This window comes from Notolepis coatsorum, assembly GCF_963971535.1.
Source record: "Notolepis coatsorum genome assembly, chromosome: 4".
In the NCBI taxonomy this organism is placed as follows: Eukaryota; Metazoa; Chordata; class Actinopteri; order Aulopiformes; family Paralepididae; genus Notolepis; species Notolepis coatsorum.
In genome coordinates this window covers 42,387,625-42,408,806 of record NC_140168.1, presented here as the reverse complement: position 1 = coordinate 42,408,806, position 21,182 = coordinate 42,387,625, and the positions used below count along the sequence as shown (strand labels likewise).

The following is a 21,182-nucleotide window of genomic DNA, read 5'->3' as shown; positions in this document are numbered from 1 at the left end:
AACTGGAGCTAGGTAGCCAGGTAGCTAAATGCCCCGCGACGCTGGTTGAACTGGAGCTAGGTAGCCAGGTAGATAAATGCTCCGCGACGCTGGTTGAAATGGAGCTAGGTAGCCAGGTAGCTAAATGCCCCGTGACGCTGGTTGAACTGGAGCTAGGTAGCTAAATGCTCCGCGACGCTGGTTGAACTGCCTGCGCCGGTCTGTCTGTCGAAGACCGAGGGAACCGCATCGGGCTTCAGCTGATTAGTGGTCTTCTGGACAAACCTCCCACCCCCAACAACATAATCCGAGGCAATGAAGTGTTCGCTGCAGATCTTCATTCCCTGTCCAACAGGCTGATCGCGCCGCTTGAGTGCAGCCAGCCAACGTGCCAACAACACTGTTTTTTTCACTGGTAGTTTGTGGAAATTAACCAACTTTCCTCTCTCTTTCACACGGTAAAATTAGTTTGAACAGCCAGGAGCAATACAAAAAGAACCACGCGGTCCCGTTGTTTGGTAGGCAACATTTTATTTACTGACTGGCTGACAATCCATGTTTACTATAGGCAGTTAACCAGCAGTGTATACCAGGAGCCACACCAAACCAACACCGTGACGTCAGCAACAAAATGGCGGCACACATGTTCATAAATGCTACATAAATGGACATAACAAATAGTTTTTTCTTAGAAACGCCTTATTTTTATAACGTGATTTTTTTTCTGTGGTTTATCTAAATACTAATTTGATGCTATGACTGTTTATATCGCTATGCTTCATCTCTCCTTTAAGGTGAGTTAATAAATTCACTGCTCCGCTCTGATAAACTGACTCTTCAGTCAGAGCATCCAGTCTGCACAACTGAAAGCTCTGACACACTGAAAGCCAATTTACCTTCAAACAAGTTTTGTTTAGCTAACGCCATTATGCATCGGAGCTGTGGTTTCGCTGTGATCAACATGGCTAACAAGCAAATCAATTCTTTTTATTTTAAGGAATGTTCTGTAGGATATGTCGGCAACATAAGAAGCCAGGCAGCTACTAGGGGTAGCTGTTTGTGTGAAATAACAAGAGCGGAGACTAGAACGTGCATCAACTAACTGCGTCTGTATTGCAACTAGGGCTTACCCATATTAGTCGAATAGTCAACTAATCGATCGAAAGGAGCCGTAGTCGACTGCCAACCTCTTAGTCGAATGCAAAAAAAAATATATATATAATAAATATTTTTTTTATTTTTATTTTTTACATTTAATTTTTTTATCATTCTTTCCAAAAGAAAATAGGCCTAGAAGCGTGGCTAACGCTAATGGCACGCATACCAGAGGCTAACTGCCTATTCTATTATGACATCATACTGTGACATCACAAATGTTCTAGAATGTGCTATTATGACCTCATACTGTGACATCACAACGGAACATGTTCCATTTGAATAATATAAATATGGTAAAAAACAGACGTCAGGTATATGTTCTGACTCGGCTGCTCCACTGATAGCTGTGAGTGCAGGTAGGTCTAAAGCTCGCCCTGATCTCATTCAGGAAATACTATTAGTTTTATATAGGATTGAGAAGGCAGGCTGTTCAGTGGAGTTTTGCTGGGTTCCGGGGCATGCAGGGATTGAGGGAAATGAGACAGCTGATAACCTTGCCAAACAGAGCCTGGGAAGGGAAGAAGAGATAAGCATTTCAATGGGAAGAGTTGAACTCAGAAAGGAGTTGAGGCTGAGTGGGAAAAGGGGACCATGGGGAGGCACTATTTCTCTCTGCAGCCTAGGGTCAAAATCAACGTGGCTGGATATGGGTCAAGATGGAGGAGCGATAGGGTCAAGATGTGTAGATTGAGGCTGGGCCATTTTGGGTTGAACAGTACCTTAAGCATTGTGGGAAAACATCCAGATTGGCGAATGTGGAGAGCCTGAAACTCAAGCATGTTTTCCTAGAATGTGACAGGTATAGGAAAGAAAGGGAAATCTTTTATAAAAGGTTATCAGAATTGGGAGTTTCTTCTTTCTCTCTAAAATCTTTCTTTGGCCTGAATAATGAGAACCACCAGCTGATCACAGAGGCAGTGCTGACATTTCTGCACGAGGCAGAGTTGTACCAGAGGATATAATGTTATTTTATTTATTATTATTATTTTATTTTTTCGTAGGCCTATGCTATGCGTATTTAAGTTTTTCTCAATTGTGTGCGTAGTATAGAACTGAGGAGGGCAGTAATACGCCATGTTGCGTTTACACTTCCGGAAAAAATAAAGAAGAAGAAGAAGAACAGAAAACAGGCACAGAGGCACTGAAAGAGGATTTCACCCATCTAATGAACACACTAGACTAGACAAATATCAAGATGTATCCATCAGTGGACCAATTGCATGCTTTTGCAGAGGAAAAGAAGCCTTCCGTCGACTCCTTCAGACATTAAGCACCCCCACAGCCCAAATGGAATGATACAAAAAAAATTAAATAATATTATATATATATATATTTTTTTTTCATAGTCTACTAATAGTCGACTATCGGCTCATTTTGGCGACTACAAATCGACTATACAAATCCTTAGTCGGGGACAGCCCTAATTGCAACCAATAACATTGATTGATTGATTGAACATTTTATTAACAGATTGCAGAATGGGTACAATACAGTACAGCTCAATACAGACCAGAGAAAGACTGTCTGTCGACGAAACCTTACTTGGTCCCAAGAAGAGGGTCTCGTGTATTATTGGGTTAGGACATTTACTGTACATTGGAGGGGGTTGGGTTAGGACATTTACAGGGGCCAGTTTCGAATTGCAGTCTCCCGTAGGTGCTCTTTGAGAGTGGGCATCATATAGCTTACATCCTGGTCCCTGCTGGGACGTACCAACTGAACACACCACTGTGGGGGGTTATATAAAAATCCTAGGTTGATTTTTTTTTTTTTTAATTATTATTATTGCAAAACAAAATGATTAAAAGTCAGTACTCAACAAGGCGGTTAGGTGGCCGAGCGGAGATTGCGTTCGTCACCAACCCCGGAGCTGTGAGCTGGATTCGCCTGTTCGAATCCAGCTCACAGCTCCGGGGTTGTCACCAGCTTGGCTGGCCGTCTGCACTAATACAATTGGCTGTATTAGAGGGTGGGAGAAGCTGGCGGGGTGGGTCCGGGTCGTTGTAAACAGCGACTCCTACAGTTCGGTCGGGGCGCCTGCTAAGCGCGGATAGGACTTGAGGGGGATAGTGTGGTCCTCCCACACGCTACGCCCTCTCGATGAGAATCCGCGCTGCCAGGTGAAAAGAAGCGGTGATTGGCTGGACGTGTGTCGGAGGAAGCACGTGGTAGCCTCCACTCTCCCAGATGATCTGACTGTGGGGGGTAAGTGCGCAGCGACCAGGAAGGGACTGGGAATTGGCATACGACTAACATTGGGATGGGAGAAAATCGGAGGAAAATGGAGGGGGAAAAAGATCAAAAAAAAAAAAAAGTCAGTACTCAACACACAATGCATAATGAAACTAACAATTAAGATGGCTAAAATGACATGCAAGCACAGAAACAGAAAGCAAAAAAAGTATATAATAATACTTTACAGTATACAGTGTATATCCAACGAAATTACCAATTATACCAATGTCTTATACAGGATATACCCCTAATACCTGTTATCTAAAACCCTACACACATATGCTCCAGCTCGAACCCCCCCCTCCCGGACCCCTCTTTGGATAGTACCTCCATTATCCCTTGATTTGATTTTGTATACATTTTAAGGCTCAATGAGCTGATTGACTGCCTACCTCAAAGACTGATTATTTGAGTGATTGTTTCATATTGGCTCAGCCAGGTTATATAGGATGCCAAGTCTACATCATTTTGGTTGTTTATAGCACAATAACATCTGATTTAATGTGATGGAAGAAGTCAAATTATCATTTTGAGTAAATATTTAATTTACCACAGCCGCATAAGCTGCTGGAAAAGCTTGAAAATGCACCTTGAAAAAGCTTGAAAAGTGCTTGAATTTTGCTTTGGAAAAGGTGTAAGAACCGACATTGATTATTTTACAAATGTAGCAAGTACATTACATTGTTTTGTCAATCTCTTTGTACCCTCTAATAATCAAGTTATCTCCCCTGAAATACAAATAAGGCGCACCAAAATAGACCAAATAGAATATCTCATCATACTCTGGAACCCTTTGAAGGACTATAAATAATGCTGTGGAAGGCAGAAGTTGGTCTCTGAGCCCTACTTTCCGTGGCCCTAATATAACAAGATAACAAGGTTGTGTTTACAGTTGTCTGATCCTTTTATTTTCCTTTTATTCACTGGCGACCCCTAACACACTTGTGTGTAACTGCATCCATTATGTCATCTTTAATGCGGCCCTGTCTTTCGGCTACTTATGCAACAACTATTTAGAATAAACCTGGAAATTCGATCATTGATACTTAATTTCTTGGTAAATATTTGGGCACCCCATGAATATACTTTAGAAGTAGAGGAGGCTTATTTGATTTAACTTTAGAAAAAGTTACAATAAATAAGATAAATGAAACATGTACTCAGGATTTGATGGAGCTTAAGTGTTTGACCTTACAAAATATAATAATAATATAAAACTTTATTTATATAGCACACATGTATATTATTATAGCTCCGCATTATTATATAAAAACATGTTTACAAAGTGTTTTACACAAATGTCGAACAAAAACAGATTATAGTCACCTTAACCCTTTCACCTCCGCACTACCAAACGGTTAACCCTTTCACCACTACAATACACAAGGTTAACCCTTTCACTGCCACACGGCAGCCGGTTAACCATAAGCTGCAGTAAAAACGTTTTTAAGTTTCTTAAAAAAAAATAAAAGAGGAAACAACACGTCACCTCGCAATGACGAGAATGGCTGGTGGTGTATATTTATTATTATAGGGTTTCTCGAAATCTTACTTGTTATTCCCACTGACTGGACTGAACTGACCCTTCTGACACGCGCCTAGGATTTCCGCGAGCTTCCATACCGACGTCAGTGACGTCACCTTCAGTGCTTCACCGTGAAGATGGCGGAGGCTGCGGCGTCACCACAACACCAGTTTTTCTGCCACTGCTGTAAATGTGAAATAGACCCAAAACTCCCGGTGAGTATTCTGATGAAGTGTTTATCTTTGTCCTTGCTACCCGGGTCTGAAATGGTCAATGTGGCCGTTCAGTAGAGTTTGTTAAAACAATCAAAGTAATGGTGAGATAGGCTAGTATATTGATTTTAACCTCTCAAAGCTGTAAATAATTATAACGACTAGAGTTTAATATTTGAATATACATCTATACATGTTTAATTACAGGCGGCATGGAAACCATTCATTGGGGAGAGAACAAATCTGGCGATCCAAGTTAGGTTTGCTTCGTTCGTTGCCATATTTAGAAGCACTGTGGCACTTTGTCGCCAGCTAGTAGTCAACTGTCAACTGCATGTGAGACGCGAGGGGAGGCGGAGTGGGAGGGACTCGCGCAGCTGACACCGTTTCTGTTCACCCGCGCACGGATATTTTGTCATAATGTACATTTGTATCAAGTGTGGGTGTGTGTATGATGCAGAGTTACGTGTCGTTTTGATTTTTTTTTCTTTTTAATATAAATAAGGAATTCATATGCCCAAGGTGTGAATCTGGCTTCATTGAGGAGGTGGCAGAATGCTCCAGGTACACTTCAGCATAATTGCTACATTCTCTATAGTTTCTTATTCAACATAATTTTAATTCCTTTTGAAATTTAACTTTGCCTTCCAGTCTGCTGGTAGACAACGACACGGTGACACAACGACACAATGAAGATTCAAACACAGTTTTCTCAGAGGTGTGTCTTTCTTTACAACCATCTTATTAACATGTTCATGAAATACCATTACTCTGGCTTAAATAAATAAATACAAAATTATTCTGGTCTCCCTCCCCAAGCTATGGCAGCTGCTGTTTATGGAACGCTCTGCCCTGCTGTCGGATCCCCCTTGGTCTGCCTCAGAACCAGACCCAGAACCAGACCTCAGCCACAGCGCTACCGCCGGTGAACGGATACAAGCTGAGCGGAGCAGTCCACCTGGGGGGCACTCGGGAGCCGCAGAGGTAGACCGAGACCCTTCCTCGCGCACACCTGATCAGGAGAGGAGGCCGTCTTGGACCGACCAAACTCCTGCAGTGGAGGGGTAGGTGTAGAGACGCGTTGTTTTAACCCATAGGCCTACTGTGCTCAGTTTGATCTCCAATAGTGATTGTAACTGTGCCTAAAGAGACTAATACACAAGCATGAAACCACTCAGACACATGGCGCTACCTGCGCGTGAGTGAGTGGGTGATCCCAATTTACCATGCATGGAAAAGACTATCGGTTATACTGATGTTATTATCTGTATTTTAATTTCAGCTTAGTATTGCACATATATTAGTAAGCAACATACTTGTACTTGATTGTTTTTGGTGCATAGCCATTACCTTGCCCTAAGAGAATCTCTGTTGAAAGACCATATCAGTTGTTTCAGTGGCTCCAAGTGAAATCATAAATGTGCTCTTGTTTGTTGAAACTATGAAGGGGGACTATCATTAAAGGAGATGTCTTTGTTTTCTGTCTTTCTAAGGATCGTGCAGCAGTTCTTAGCAGGCTTGTTTTCCAACAATGGGAACCCGGGCGCTGCACCAGCTTCATTGTAAATAGAAATACAAAATGTGTACACTTTCCATTCATATCCTTAGCTTTTCACACATTCTCATTATTGTTACAATTGAGACATTCTCTCTCTCTCTCTCTCTCTCTCTCTCTCTCTCTCAGATCTACCATGTTACAGTTGCACTCAAACCCAGGGGACTATGCCTGGGGTCAGGGAGGTCTCGATGCAGTTATCACAGAGGTCAGTCATGTCAGCACTAGTAATATCCAGGCATTGTTGCCACATGCTGAGTAATAAGCTGTTCTCTCCCTCTCTGTTGTTCTTTCTCCATGTCTTTGTCTTCACCTCCATCTCTTCGTCGTTCAGAGTCGCAAACTCTTTATTTCTATCTCTATAGTCCTTCACACCCCTCACCCCTCTGTACATCCCCCCTTTCTCTCTAAAGTTTTAATGTTTTTGCTCGCCCGCTTTCTTTCTTTCTGTTTATTCTATCCATTCTCTTTGTCTCACATCCCCCTCTCTTAGCTGCTGGGCCAGTTGGAGAGCACAGGTCCGCCCCCTGCAGAGAAAGAGATGATCACATTGCTGCCAACAGTCAGCGTCTCTCAGGAGCAGACAGGTGGGCTGCCCACCGTAGACACCATCAGTGGATCTATACTTGGTGACGTCACTCAGGCCCTAAACCACTCAGTTGTAGGCCTCAACATAGTGTTGAGTGTCGGAAAGTAACTGGAATCGAATGGATAGAAAGGGCCTTTTCGAAATGGCTCATGGTGATTTCCTTTGGTGCACCTGAAATAGCTTCTCGTAGAGTTTTGATAAGATAAGATTGATCCCCTTGTGGAAATTCAGGCATCATAGCAGCATGGGGGGGGGGGGGGGGGTGGTACATAGTAATAATAGAAGACATAATACAGGTTATACAATTATAGTACAGTAGAAAAGTAAAAATAGGCAGTGAAAACAATTAACAATATATTTAACTCCTGAGTATACGCATATGAGCAAGTAGGCAGTGCAATCAAAGTGCAGATGAGGGTCTGTATGCCCTATTGGTTATATTATGCATTACATTAAATATGGTTACAATAGACACTAGAATATTGTCATGGGGAGTGAGCATTGTTTTATGTGTGAACGGTGCATTCGATTAAAAAGTTAAGAATGTTCACAACTGGCACAACAGCGTTCCGAGTCTGATGCGCCAAAACAACTCGCTAATTTCCTTATCAACATCAAGTCATTCAGCCGTTTTAAGGCGTATCAGTCAAAATGACCATTCAGGAATGTAACTTCGAATGGGAATGGTTGGTCTATGATAGAACTTGTACTTATTGAAATCTTTATTCACACTATTCCAATCCTGCCCTTTTTTCTTGATCCTCCAATCACAACTGTTGCTTCTCTCTGGCAAACTTGTGGAGGTTTGAGATGGGTCCATTGGGTCAGTGACATTTACAATTGCTAAATGGCCAAGAGGCAAAACATTTCTGCATATCAAGAACAGGCTACATTACTACAATGCAATGTATGCTGATTATTTACCCCCCCCCCCCCCCCCCCCCCCTCTCTGTCACTCTTTCACATACTCGCTCACACACACATACTCTCTCTCTCCCCCCCTCTATCTCTCTATCTCCCCCTCTCCCCCCTCTCTCTCCCCCTCTCCCCCCTCTCTCTCTTCCCCCCCCCCCCCCCCTCTCTCTCTCTCTCACACACAGATTGCAGGCTTGAGTGTCCGGTGTGTAGAGAGGAGTATTCATTGGGAGAGTCTGTCCGGCAGCTTCCTTGCCAACATTATTTCCACAGCGACTGTATAGTGCCATGGCTTGAACTGGTGAGAACGAGGACTGGCTATAGTCAGTGTGGCCTGAGGGCTTCATTATGAAACCTATTCCATTTAGTCACAGGGGGGTTATCAAAACCACATATCCTGACCCGAGTCCTCTTGGGTTAAAATAGTAACTATTAGTGCAGGCTGAAGTGCCTCAGTGTATCAGTGGGGGTCCCCTGATATCAAAATGGGATCCCTGGAATAATTTTTTTTTCTTTTTTTAAGTTACGTGTCTGTAATAATATCTGGTCATTATTAACAAATTAAAAACTGATGCCGACCGCAAATAAGCCTACAAAAGGAACTTGGTTTATATCCCACAGATTAATGAAAAGTTGTTATTGCTCTTGTAGAAGTAAACATCAATAATGTGACTCACAGTTTCCATGCATTTTTAAGGGGACCTATTATGGAAAATGGGTTTTGCTTAGCTTTTGTATGGAGTTGGCAGTCTGATCTGTTATTTAAGTGCTGGGGGAGGAAATACACGGATACTCCTTGCTGTTTTCCAATGTTTGAAGACTTTAAATTAACAAGCTGTTCAGAATTGCCCTACATAAGCAATGCATTAACTTTGTTTAATCAATTAGCTCTGCCTTTTGGAGCCAGGAACACTGTCTACCTAATGTACTGCCCAGTTTGTAAAGGTATTTTACTCTTAGGTGTGGAGTAGCCAGACAGGGAAGGAAGTGATAAATAAAGAAAATGGTGTGTACTACACCTACCAAAACTATATGTTTCTTCAAGCGAAGAAAGAGATGCTGGAAAATAAAATAGGTACAATTAGATATCGACTAGTTTCATTGCAAAAAACATTGAAGATCCATGGAAACGGTATTTACTGCATTGCAAGCGTCTGTGATTTCACATCATTCAATACAACAAACCTTTGGGGTGGGGCTGGAGGTCGATTTGATAGACGTTCCATAAAATCTTCAGAAAACATTCAGATACCTATTGATTTTGGTGATCCCATGACACTGAAGTTATGGGCAGATTGCCATACAATTTATTGAGAACATGCATGACAGAGGAAGGAAACCTTTAGATTTTGGTGACCCCATGACCTTTCCTCTTGTGCCAACATCAGGCCACAATTGTCAAATGAACGTATCTCCTGACCTATTAGTCGTACATTCACTACATTTCATGTGAACATTCAAGACCCTGGGGGAAATAACACTTCATGAAGAGAGACACAAGAATGGTAGTGAGAACGCTAGTGGCTCTAGTGATGGCATTGTCGGTCAACCGGTCGCTTGGTCTGGATTTGGTGTAAGGAGCAGCACAGCCTCTAGGGGCCGCTAGTGGGGCTTTTTGAATTTTAGTCTTGTTATTTATTGTGAATCGTGAGTCACAATTTTGAAGATAAAAAGCAAATAACAAGTTAAGATTTCTGAAATATTTGTTTCATTTCAGTTCTCATTTGATACTGTATCACACTTCTGTGATTAACATTGATTGGATTATCTAATTATCTATCTGTTATTTCCAATCCATACATAAAGCAGATTATAGTGATATATTTCTGAAGTCCTGAAAATGTTGCCATTTTTTATTTTAAAATGTATTTCTTTTTCACAATGATCTTTTTGCCTGTTGTTTGACATGTGTCCCATGCTTCCTGCCGCGGGTGTATCCCTCCTACAGCACGACACCTGTCCAGTGTGCCGCAAAAGCCTGGACGGCGTCGACAACAGCGTCCCCCCATCGTCGTCGGCACCCCCGCAACCCCCCTCAATTAGGACGGAGCAACAGGAGAGGCAGGCGATCTGAGACGCAGCATTACAACCTCTACCTCGTGACCTGTCCTCGAGAGACACACCTGTCTCTCACCGGTCTGCCCTCTCCCTCAACATCAACCAGTTGTTTATTGAAATTACATGATTAAATGCATGGTAATTTATGGCTTTAACCTTCAGACCCCCCCCCTCCCCCATTCATTCATTCATTCAAGGACCTTTTATGTTTTCTACACGAGGAAGTTCTGCCCATCCCTGCCTTTTTTGTATTAGACTGCACACAAATGGACTCAACAGTTTGTTGACAAGATGTCGTGGATCTGACGTGTCCTGCCCTGCTAATTTCCCCGAACGAACAGCTTGGATATCACAAACGAGTTACCCAGAGTCGTCGGTGACTGTCGAATATGATGAGATTTCAAAATGCTGAGCTGAAGTACCACTTTTCTATTGAAGCTCTTGCGGGTAAGACCCCTCGGTTGACTGTTGGACTCCTTTGGCGCTTTTCCACCTGATCTGCTTGTGGTCCTCCTCGCTGTGAAAAAGTTGTTATTAAAGCCTAACCCTGTGACCCTCATCCACGACACCTCCTTTCATTTCCACTTGAATGTTGCTGATGCAGATTGACCTTATAATATAATATTATGTACATCTCTTTCATGCACTTTTTTTGGGAGGGGGGTGGGTCTTTTAACTTTTTAATAATCAATTGGTAGGGTAACACCTGACTTGTTTAAAAAAAAAATTTGTGTGCATAGGATTTGGAAATCTGCAGCTTTATTCCATAATATGCCTACAGTAGTTTAAATTGCCTACACTATTACTGTGTTATATTATGCTAATTACATTTAATTGTCATCTCCCAACATGCATGGGTTTGCATGAAGAATGGAGTAGAATGAAATAGAAGATAAATTACTTTATGATTAGATTTGGCATATTGTCTTTTGCACGTTTTGTTCTCTTAAGACTCTGACATTCCACCTCTCATCCATAATAATCCTCGGGGGGCTATACTTGTCGCCGCTGAGGGCAAACGTTGCCACGACGAGCACACAAACAGTGGGCAGGTCGTCAATAATGCACGCAGCAGGCTATCTGAAAGTTTAGTCTTCCCCGAGTCTCATTGATTGATTGAAAACTTTATTAACAGATTGCAGAATGGGTACAATACAGTACAGCTCAATACACACAATTGGTAAGGGATGCAGAGACCAGAGAAAGACTTTAGTCTTGTTTACATCAGGGTCCCCCATTTTCAATTCATCATAAAGTCTCAACACTTTCAATGTGGCGACGCTTATTCCTCAAATCGCATTAAATTCTATAAGCGAAAAGAATGAAATGGAGGTTTTTCTGTCACACTTTCACCGCTAGGAGAGAGTGGCCAGTGACTGACCACAGGGCCGCTGTACGACCGACATCTGCCCTCCTCCCTCCTCTCTCTCCCCCCTCTCTCTGCCGTCTCCCTCCTCCCTCCCTCCGTGACCGAGACCCGTGTTGTACTGACAGTAACGATACGGGCTGAGCGGCCATGGAGGCCCGATTAATGAGCGAGGCCCATTCTGACACGTTTAGGCGTAGCTAACGGTGTGTCGGAGACGATCCCGGAGCTTCTTGGAAATATTACGGAGATACCTATTGCTTGTAAGGAAAAAGAGAGTTTTGTGCGAGAGGGAGAAGAAAATAGAGGGGAGATCCATTTCGGGTCTGTTGATTCAACGCAGCCGCCATTTTGTTGACAGTTCGTGTTTTTTTTTAATAACGTACACAGCGCTGCATGTATTATTTTATTTTAGTGAAACATCAACGGCTACGCGATTGCGTGTATAGTTATATCTTAAGTTGTTCCGACGGCGCATTCGTGTAATATGCATCCTTGTTGGAGTGCCTTTCTGGTCAACAATATTGCATCGTTAGCCGCCGGAGCTGAGCAGCACTAGCAGCACGCGTCGCTCCGGGGATGTGACGGGGATGAGGGATCCTGTGCCTCAGATCTGTCTTATGTTGTGATCTGTCGATGTAGACACATTGAAACAAAACGATGTGTTTATTCAACGTATTCGAAACGCGTATACAGCACAGGTTATAGTAGCTAAGCTATGTATTAATCCAGCAGAGTAAATGCTCTTCAAAAAGCCTGCTGCTGAGAGATGATGGCTAGTTAGCACAGCCTGGCTATTATTGGACCGATGGTAATAATAACTACTAGCTGGCTACAAAATAATAAACACTTGCTATTCTTCAGCACATTGTTCGCATCAAGTGCAAATTGATACTTTGTTACATTGCTGCTAGTTAAATGGTAATGACTGTCTGTTCTGGAAACAAATATACACCTAGAGGAATGCAATGCACACAGTGGCGCTCTGCTCCTACCATCACAACTTTGCGTTTTTGGCTGGCAATGTTTGCAACCCGTTTTTTTTCTTTCTAGGCTACTAGTACTGTATTTATTGTGCACGGAGATTGTATTGTGATGGTATATAGCCTATGCTTTATAGGCACTGCTGCCAGCATTCAAGAAAACAGTTCAGGAATTTGACCATGCACACTCACAACCTCATAGTTATTTCACGTCATAATGGCCAATAGCGTATACAGGTATATACCAACATAATCTGAATCAATAATATCTTGGATGTATAATTGAAATGACTCGTATTTTTTTTTCACATTTGGGTTTTTGGCAAATCAGCACTGGGAACATAATGTTGATACAGGCGAAGGGAGGATTCCGAGCCAAATAATGTGAACAACACCACATCTGAACAATTACAAAGGTAAGTCAATATTAAAATAACGTCACATTTAGAAATTTGCTGGTGTAATTTGTGGTGCCATGGTTATTAGCAAGTTATTACTACGGCTAATGGGGTCAGGTGACATTTTGTTTTGACAGTGCCACTGCCCACTCATAATAATCAGTCAAATGTTCGCACGAGGTGATTTTAGCTCATAAATACATTTAGCAATTGCGTGCAAAAATCGACCTTTCGCTTCAAGGCATTGACATCGGATATGCTTTAGTTTCAGATAATCAGTGTAATCTCTGTAATTTGATGTTGTAGAGATTGAGGAAAAAGGTGTACAACTGAAAGTAAATACTTGGGTTCAACCGTTACCACCTGCCATCAGCCTTTGCTGCCCGTTTAGATGATGAATGAATGAATGAATGAATGAATGAATGAAAACTTTATTTAACAGATTGCAGAATGGGTACAATACAGTACGGCTCAATACATACAATTGTTAAGGGGATGCAGACCTGAGAAAGACGTTTGTCTTGTTTCCATCAGGGTCCCCCATTTTCATTTCATATAGACATTTATGACATACACAACATACATGACATTTATGGCATAGGGACATATAGGTATTTAGTACTGATACATTTGTGACATAAGCGGTATTCAAATATACAGTACTGTTACCCCTAGATCCTGACAGAGTATATACATATGATGGGGAGGGGACTGTACATTAGGAGGGGGTGGGTGGGTGGGAGGGAAATATACATACGGCGGGGAGGGAATATATACATGCGGTGGGGAGGAGACTGTCTATTAGGAGGTGGTGGTCATTTGACGTTCGGTTAAACAAACATAACGGAAGGATTTGACGCACAGTGTTTACTGAAATAGCCACCCAACCAATCTTCTATAGGCTACTGTATATCTGCATGTATGTAACATACGAGTGAGTATAACTGCTACTGTATATCTGCATGTATGTAACATACGAGTGAGTATAACTGCTACTGTTTATCTGCATGTATGTAACATACGAGTGAGTATAACTGCTTTATATCTGCATGCATGTTAACATACAAGTGAGTATAACTGCTACTGTATATCTGCATGTATGTAAGATACGAGTGAGTATAACTGCCACGGGCATCTCTACAAGGAATGTTCTTGATTGACACCTGTCACATCTCTAGTACCCAGTTCTATCAATTTGATTGATTGATTGATTGAAAACCTTATTAACAGATTGCAGAATGGGTACAATACAGTACAGCTCAATACATACAATTGTTAAGGGGATGCAGACCAGAGAAAGACTTTCGTCTTGTTTACATCAGGGTCCCCCATTTTCAATTCATCATAACATGACATACAACATACAGATAGACAGTACTGCTACATGCATCTATACATTTATGACATACCAGATTTGCAAATAGTACTGTTTGTGATACAAAAAGAGTCCAGAAAAGAGAGTATATACATTTGACGTAGAAACTGTACATTGGAGGAGGTTGGGTATGGGGTGGGGTTGGGTGGGTGGGTGGGGGGGTGGAGGGGGACTGTACATTGGAGGTGGTTGGGTGGGTGTGGAGGGGGGGGTTGGGTAGGAGGGGTGGGTGGGTGGGGGACACTGTACAACTGTACAAGCAAAACTACATTGGAATATTGACAACCATACTTGGTAATTTACTGTACATTGGAGGGGGTTGGGTTAGGACATTTACAGTGTGGCGTGGTCCTATAGTAACACCTAGTTTTTCCGACTTTGATTTTCAACTCTGTTTCCCCAGTCTAACCAGTTGTATCTTTTAGGTCCAATATACCGATTAGTGTATTTGAGCGTGACCCTATAATAGCAGTGAAGAAAAAGTAAAACTGCAATTGTGTTCTTCATGCTGAGGTATGCGGACGCTAATGGCTATGACAACGAAATCACTAACTAGCTTGACGCACGCCCTTATTTGAAAGCTGTGGGGGGTGGGTTCGATACTATTCCACTGGCCAAAGGGAAATCAGCAGTTATGAACAACGTGTGCAAAAGTGAGGAGGGAGGGAGTGGGTGGGAGTGAAGGGAGAAGAAAAATGGGAGGGGGCGCGCAAAGTTGTTTACTATGTTCCTGCTGTCGCACTGTTTTCTTAAGTCCTCTAGTCTTCAGTCCAGCCCCTCACGTTTTTCAATCAATCCATCCTTTAAACCGTTTTCTTTGCTTTAAAAAAATAATAATAAAATGTTTGATATATATATTTATATATTTTTTTCCCTTTTATTTCACAAGTTTGACTACTGGTTGTTATTGAAATGTAAAGTAAACAACATATATAGACAGAATGGACAGGTATGACTGATCCATTTTTCTCCCATATCAAGAGTCTTATAGAATGGGAGTCCTATAGAATATCATATTTCATTGCGGTATGTTCATTTACGATGACTATTAGATGTGTATTATTGATTGGAAGAACACCTCTGCAAGAACAAAAACGACCTCGATGACAAGTGTGGAAATTAGATGCTCTCGTCAACGCCCATCGAGGTTTTCAAACCGTTGCGCTTTCGAAACGGAAGGAGCTTAATCGCTGGCATCAGATAATTCAGAGAAGAATAAGTAGCTCGGCTTTAGTAAGTGGCTCGGCTTTAGCTCCTTAGACGGAAGAGGTGAGAGGAACGGTTTGACTCGCCGAGAGGCTTCTGCACTAGTCTGTGTCAGGAGCCACTTTAGACAAGTTGCTACTACAGCAGCTTATTTCTGAACCTTGCTGCTGTCGAGACCAGCGGAAGCGGCGCCATAATGAATATGCACATACTAACACTGGAAGCAGCCAGTATGAAAGAAAGAGGAGAACGGAACGCTTGTCACGCGCAAGACACAGGGAATGGTGTGTGTGTGGGGAGGGAGGGAGGGAGGGTTGGCAGATGAAATGTGTTTTCGATTAGTAGGAACACGGCAACTTTAAGTTTGTCCGCTGTTCCTTTCCAAGTCCGCGGAATAGAAATATTGAAAGGGATAGAAGGGTTGAAAGAAAAGCAGCTAGAAAGAAGAGAGATTGATGGAGTGTTGGAGAAAAGAGGGAGGTGTGATTTGAGTGTGGTATGTGTAAGAAGGCGGCGGGGTGGTGGTTGGGGGGGGGGGGGGTCTGGAGTTTTGAAGTGAAATGGAGTGAGTAATTGAAGTAAACAGAGAGTGGTGTCGGGGGGGGGGGGGGGGGACAAGCCAGACGAACAGAATTGGGCTTCGGTTAACTGTGGTTCCACAACAACAAAAAACCTTGTCTGTCGTTTATACCACAATAACAAGCCAAAATAAACAGTGTTCTAAGCCCCTGTACGCTGTGGATTCCTTCACGTCGGGGGGCCGCCTCCCTATGCCGTGACTCGTATGACTTTCCTCTGGCACTCCGCTCCATTAATTTAAGTGGGTCCTTTAGCGCTCTGCACTAATGTAGGGCAGCGTAGAGACCGCCGGCACGTCGACGCTCCTATCACTCATGATCCCCGGCCGCCGCCGCCGAGGAGCTGGAGAGAAGGCGGCCGGATCCTCTGTCTGTCCCAGAGGGCGCGGTGTGCTGAGGTCACCATTCTGACTCCCCTCCAAATGACTTCACCCGGAGAAAAGCACCTGCTCGGGGGCGGATCCACATGAAATCACTCGCTGGCCACGGGGGAACTGCGGGATGGTTTTCTTTTTGGAAGCGGACGTCCCCTCTTAAGGAACACAATTGACCGATCCCGAGCGTGCCACCTTGTTTTCTCGATCCTCCCGATTTGCACCGTAACAACCGCCGCTAAGTGCCTAAGCTTGACCACGGTCACGTTCAGCCCCGACAACACTTTAAGGTTGAACGTGGCCCTGCATTCGGTACGATTGCTAACATTACTTCATAGGACAGGTGATGATGGACCACGATGTTGTGTACAGTACAGTTGGTCTCTTTTTTCCCCACTGATAGTTCGGAAAGGAAAGGAAAACGTATGGGTTGTGGATGAAATGTATATCTGTGCAATATACTCTCTGATTTCATTCCTGACCAAGAGTACACAAGCCATTTGTCTCATCAATATTTGAGCGAGTTTGTGAGGTGCGCCCGATATCTTTCAAAAAGTGACAAGTGTGGAGGGGAGGGAGGCTGCAGCAAAGTCGTACATTTATATTAAACGTGTGCTTCTCACAGTGGTTTCGCCTGTATGAAATGATTAATTGGCCATCGTTTGTTAAATAGGTCAGCTTTTGCTCAGTAATGCTTTCAAATGGGATATTTTTCAAATATCAAGTCAAGATAATATGTTGGCCAGTTTTCTCTGATGAGGATGAGAAATATGAAACACTGTTGGCTCGTTATCTAAAACGTCTACATAAATTAACACATCCAGTGCCGTTCACGAGAATTCTCATTTCTGTGGCCCAACGGTTCAGTGCCATAAACGAAGATTCTCGTTTCTGGGTCGTTTTTACTTTTTTTCCGATTTTAGTACCCGATTAATTCTCAGGGTGCTGTGTGTTGGCTGAAAAATGAATAGTCGGAATCCGAAGGTGCAGTCCTACTAGGCGGCGGTATCGAGCTACATTTCTAACACTGTAGCCTGTGCTGTGAAATGACCCCAGGTCTCAGATTTCATTTCTTGTTCTCGGCGAAGCACACAGTTCAGCCAGTTACATCGAAGCCTGTCAATTATGCTTGATCCGTATGTTATGGTCGTTTATAATGTCGATCAAATGGGGATTGGATCTACCAGATGTCGATCAAGAAATTGGAATATTCTTTTTGGATTACTTTCGGCCGAAGGTAAGAGCGATTCGACATAAATTCTAGCCTGATCCTGCAATGCCTTCATAGCGATCGGGCTGGTAACCGTGTCTAGTGTTCAATGCGAATCCCATTACCGAATCAGAAACGACCCCCCCCCCCCCATTCATGCATTCATGATGGAACATAATACCAATAATGTGGACTTGAATCCGGAACAATAGCGGGTTCAGGCGAGGAAAGCTAGAGTCCACAATGTAATCGACGTGTAGGGCTATAACTCAGCATTTCATGGATTACGATAGACCGCCCTAAAACCATACTTATATTCACCGCGGTATAACACGGGAACGTATGGATGGAAAAATTATTTATTTTTTGCATCTTGACCGGAAGAAACCCAGTGTCAAATGACTATAGTACTGTATCCATAGCTATAATATAGAATATGGTTATACAGTGTTTCCCACAGGATTTTCAGAGACTATGGGGGGGTGAACCTCCGACCCTCTAGGGGGGTCCGGGGGCATGCCCCCCCCGAATTATTTTTGTGTGTGTACATTTTAAAGTTAAATGCATCAATCTGGTGCACTTTGAAAGCAAAATAAAGAGGCTAGATCTATGATGAACTTTGTGCTCAAAACACAAAATCGACTAGACTAGTGCTTCCCAATCCTCTCCTCGAAGCACCCCAGCCGTTCAATGTATTTGTTAAATTCCACCACCAGCACACCTGATTCAACTTAACTAGCCCTTTATTAGTTGAATCAGGTGTGCTGGTGGTGGAATTTAACAAATACATGGAACGGCTGGGGTGTCTCGAGGAGAGGTTTGGGAACCACTGGACTAGAGCATACATCTGAGCCATCAAAGAAATGAAGCAAAAGTGGTTACCTGTGTTGAACTGGTTTATTTTTTAGAAAATAAAAAAATATAGTGGATTACTATTACGACTACTACCACTGACAATACTACTGATACATCCCTATTGGCAAACTTTATATTTAAAAAAAAATTGTAAAAAAAAGAAAAAAAATTTGTTTTGTTTTTAATTACATTTTTTTTGGTTCATTATACAACTGTGGTGGGACTAATTAGACTGTGGCGGGCCATTAATGGGAAACCCTGGGTTATAGCTCTACAAACAAGGTGACAGTTTACATGGGGTTAAAAGGTGGCATGAGGGGTTAACGATGAGTAAGAGGCTGGATGTGTTAACAGTTCATGAGTAATACAAATGTTTTGGATTAATTGTAAACCATTTATACAGTTTCATGGCGTAAAAGTTAGAGCCTGATATTGGCCTTTATGACCGATATATCGATGTCGGCAAACTCTGCATACATGTTGGCTGATAGGCGCGGGCGGATATGAACCTTTTTTCTTACAGAACATAATGCAGAGAAAATGCTTGGGGTAATTTAGAAATGGTGTCATCACAGTTTGTCCTACAGAGCACTCTCCAACTCCATTGTTTATGTATAACTCAGTCATTGTTTACAATACTCTTAGCTAGGGCTGACCTTCAAAGCTTTTTTTGGCAATCGAAGCTTCGGGGCCGAGCTTCGATTTTAATTCGAAGCTTCAAAATAAAAAATAAAAAAATTAATTATAATATATATATATATATATATATTAGGGCTGTCAGTTTATCACGTTAATTAGATTAATTAATTACACAGCAAATTATAGCGTTATGAAAATTTACTCAAAATGTATTACAAAAAAATATATATATATATTTTTTTATCTCATTCATTCCATAAGAACGTAGAATACACATTTACAGACTTTTTTGCATGTTCTTGGTATCTGATTCTAGGGACATCTATGGATCTCAGGGAATGTATTCCCAGTGTCAGAAATACTGTGTCTGTTACTAGGCTTGAGTAAATTGTAATGAACCAAATGAGAATATCAATAAATTTTATTTTATCTTTGACTGTGAATAACACCATCATGCTCAAATTTACCAGACCTGAAAATTCGAAGCAAATTAATCAATGGAAGATGATTAAACAAGGTTTTGTAGATACAGTACTATGAGGGCCGACGTTCCACTCTACTGGTTAAAATTACTTACTCGTGAGTAGTACGTTCGTTGATGAAGAAAAATAATGTCCACAGCCGCTCCAGTGTAAACCAAAGATATCCAAATGGTTTATTTCTCTTCCACAGCGAAGTCTTTCTTTACAGAAGTGGTCCTAAATCTATTTACCTAAATATTCATGTCACTACTACAAGGTAAGAAAACTGTATTTTCCCAGTCTCCAAAATCACTGCCGACTCGACACATGAAAATTCCTCCACACTGGAAAGCCGAAAATCTATGTTTAGTCTATCTGTTCAGTACAGCTCAGCACGGTTTCAAGATGCACACTGACCTGGCTGAGAGAATTGCTGAATATATAGATACACAAATGTTCTAGAAGGTTTGGTCATGACATCCACAAATGTTCTAGAATGTTCAATGTTCTAGAATGTTCGGCTATGACATCACCACAAATGTTCTAGAATGTTCGATGTTCTAGAATGTTCGGCTATGACATCATCACAAATGTTCTAGAATGGTCTATTATGACAATTATATAATACAATAACCGTCCTAAATAATATAGCTTTGGCTCCTACAAGTACTGAATTCTGCCATCCGGACACATGCAATTTGAAATATGATTATAGAATATAGAATATCAGGCATAAAATGGTTATGGGATTAAAATGCGATTAATTAGATTAATTAATTACAAATCCTGTAATTAATTAGATTAATTTTTTTAATCGCCTGACAGTACTAATATATATATATATATTTTTTTTTATCTTATGTTGTGGGACTTGTACAGCACTTTGGTAAACTGTTGTTTTTAAATGTGCTCTATAAATAAAGTGGATTGGATTAATTAATTAAGTAGCCCCTTTCGTGACTGTGACGCAGCCAACAAGGTTTCACTCGGCTGCGCTGCTTGGGTGCAGTGGGGCTGCTCTCACAGCCAACGACATGACATTACATAATTATGTTGCAACCTTCATCTATCAAGCAAACAATTATATTATATTTAATTTATAATTTATAATTATATCAGACAATGCACCTACAAAAGCAGATGATTACAATTAAATTAGCCAACTTGGTAACACATAGTCATAGCAGCATAGGCATAGCCTTATTAATGTTTTGGTGCGTCGCCGTCGTGTACAACGATACTTACGTTTTTTAGGTGATTTGACAAAGTTGTTGTAGAGTTGTGATATGCCATTTTCTTCTGGCATATCTGGCACTCTGCTTTTTGGGCATTGTCTTTGCATATTTTAAAGTGTAACCACACGTCTGATGACTTCTTCGTCGACATGTCTGCTGCACATGTCCTGGAGATAATCTCCACGTGCTTGTTGTAGAGAGGTGGAGTCGAGGCGCCGCTTACTTTCGTTTCATTGGAATGGAGGCGGGAAGGCGCCGCTTACTTTCGTTTCATTG

The 21,182-nt window shown here is 41.9% G+C and overlaps 2 protein-coding genes across 3 annotated transcripts in view; both read left to right on the top strand.

Annotated features, from left to right (window-relative positions):
• Window positions 1-5,033: 5,033 nt before the first annotated feature.
• Window positions 5,034-10,770, top strand: rnf115b (ring finger protein 115b). The gene is made up of 9 exons (XM_084311811.1): window positions 5,034-5,112; window positions 5,615-5,673; window positions 5,761-5,827; window positions 5,929-6,173; window positions 6,603-6,671; window positions 6,794-6,872; window positions 7,158-7,251; window positions 8,354-8,469; window positions 10,117-10,770. Exons 1-9 carry the CDS (start codon window positions 5,035-5,037, stop codon window positions 10,240-10,242), a joined length of 933 nt encoding a protein of 310 aa, XP_084167937.1. The 5' UTR covers window position 5,034; the 3' UTR covers window positions 10,243-10,770.
• A 1,003-nt stretch (window positions 10,771-11,773) lies between these two features.
• ash1l (ash1 (absent, small, or homeotic)-like) overlaps window positions 11,774-21,182 on the top strand; it is a 78,202-nt gene continuing 68,793 nt past the window's right edge. For both annotated transcript variants that reach the window (XM_084313255.1, XM_084313254.1), the window contains exons 1-2: window positions 11,774-11,855; window positions 12,907-12,991. The gene's annotated coding sequence lies outside the window, so the exon portion shown is untranslated. The remainder of the gene's footprint in view (window positions 11,856-12,906; window positions 12,992-21,182) is intronic.

Bases quoted from the DNA above. Each gene is read 5' to 3' on its own strand.
- rnf115b (XM_084311811.1), top strand. From the start codon at position 5,035: ATGGCGGAGGCTGCGGCGTCACCACAACACCAGTTTTTCTGCCACTGC. The intron at 5,674-5,760 runs GTACACTTCAGC...TTTGCCTTCCAG, and splicing joins GAGGTGGCAGAATGCTCCAG to TCTGCTGGTAGACAACGACA. The intron at 7,252-8,353 runs GTGGGCTGCCCA...TCTCACACACAG, and splicing joins CGTCTCTCAGGAGCAGACAG to ATTGCAGGCTTGAGTGTCCG.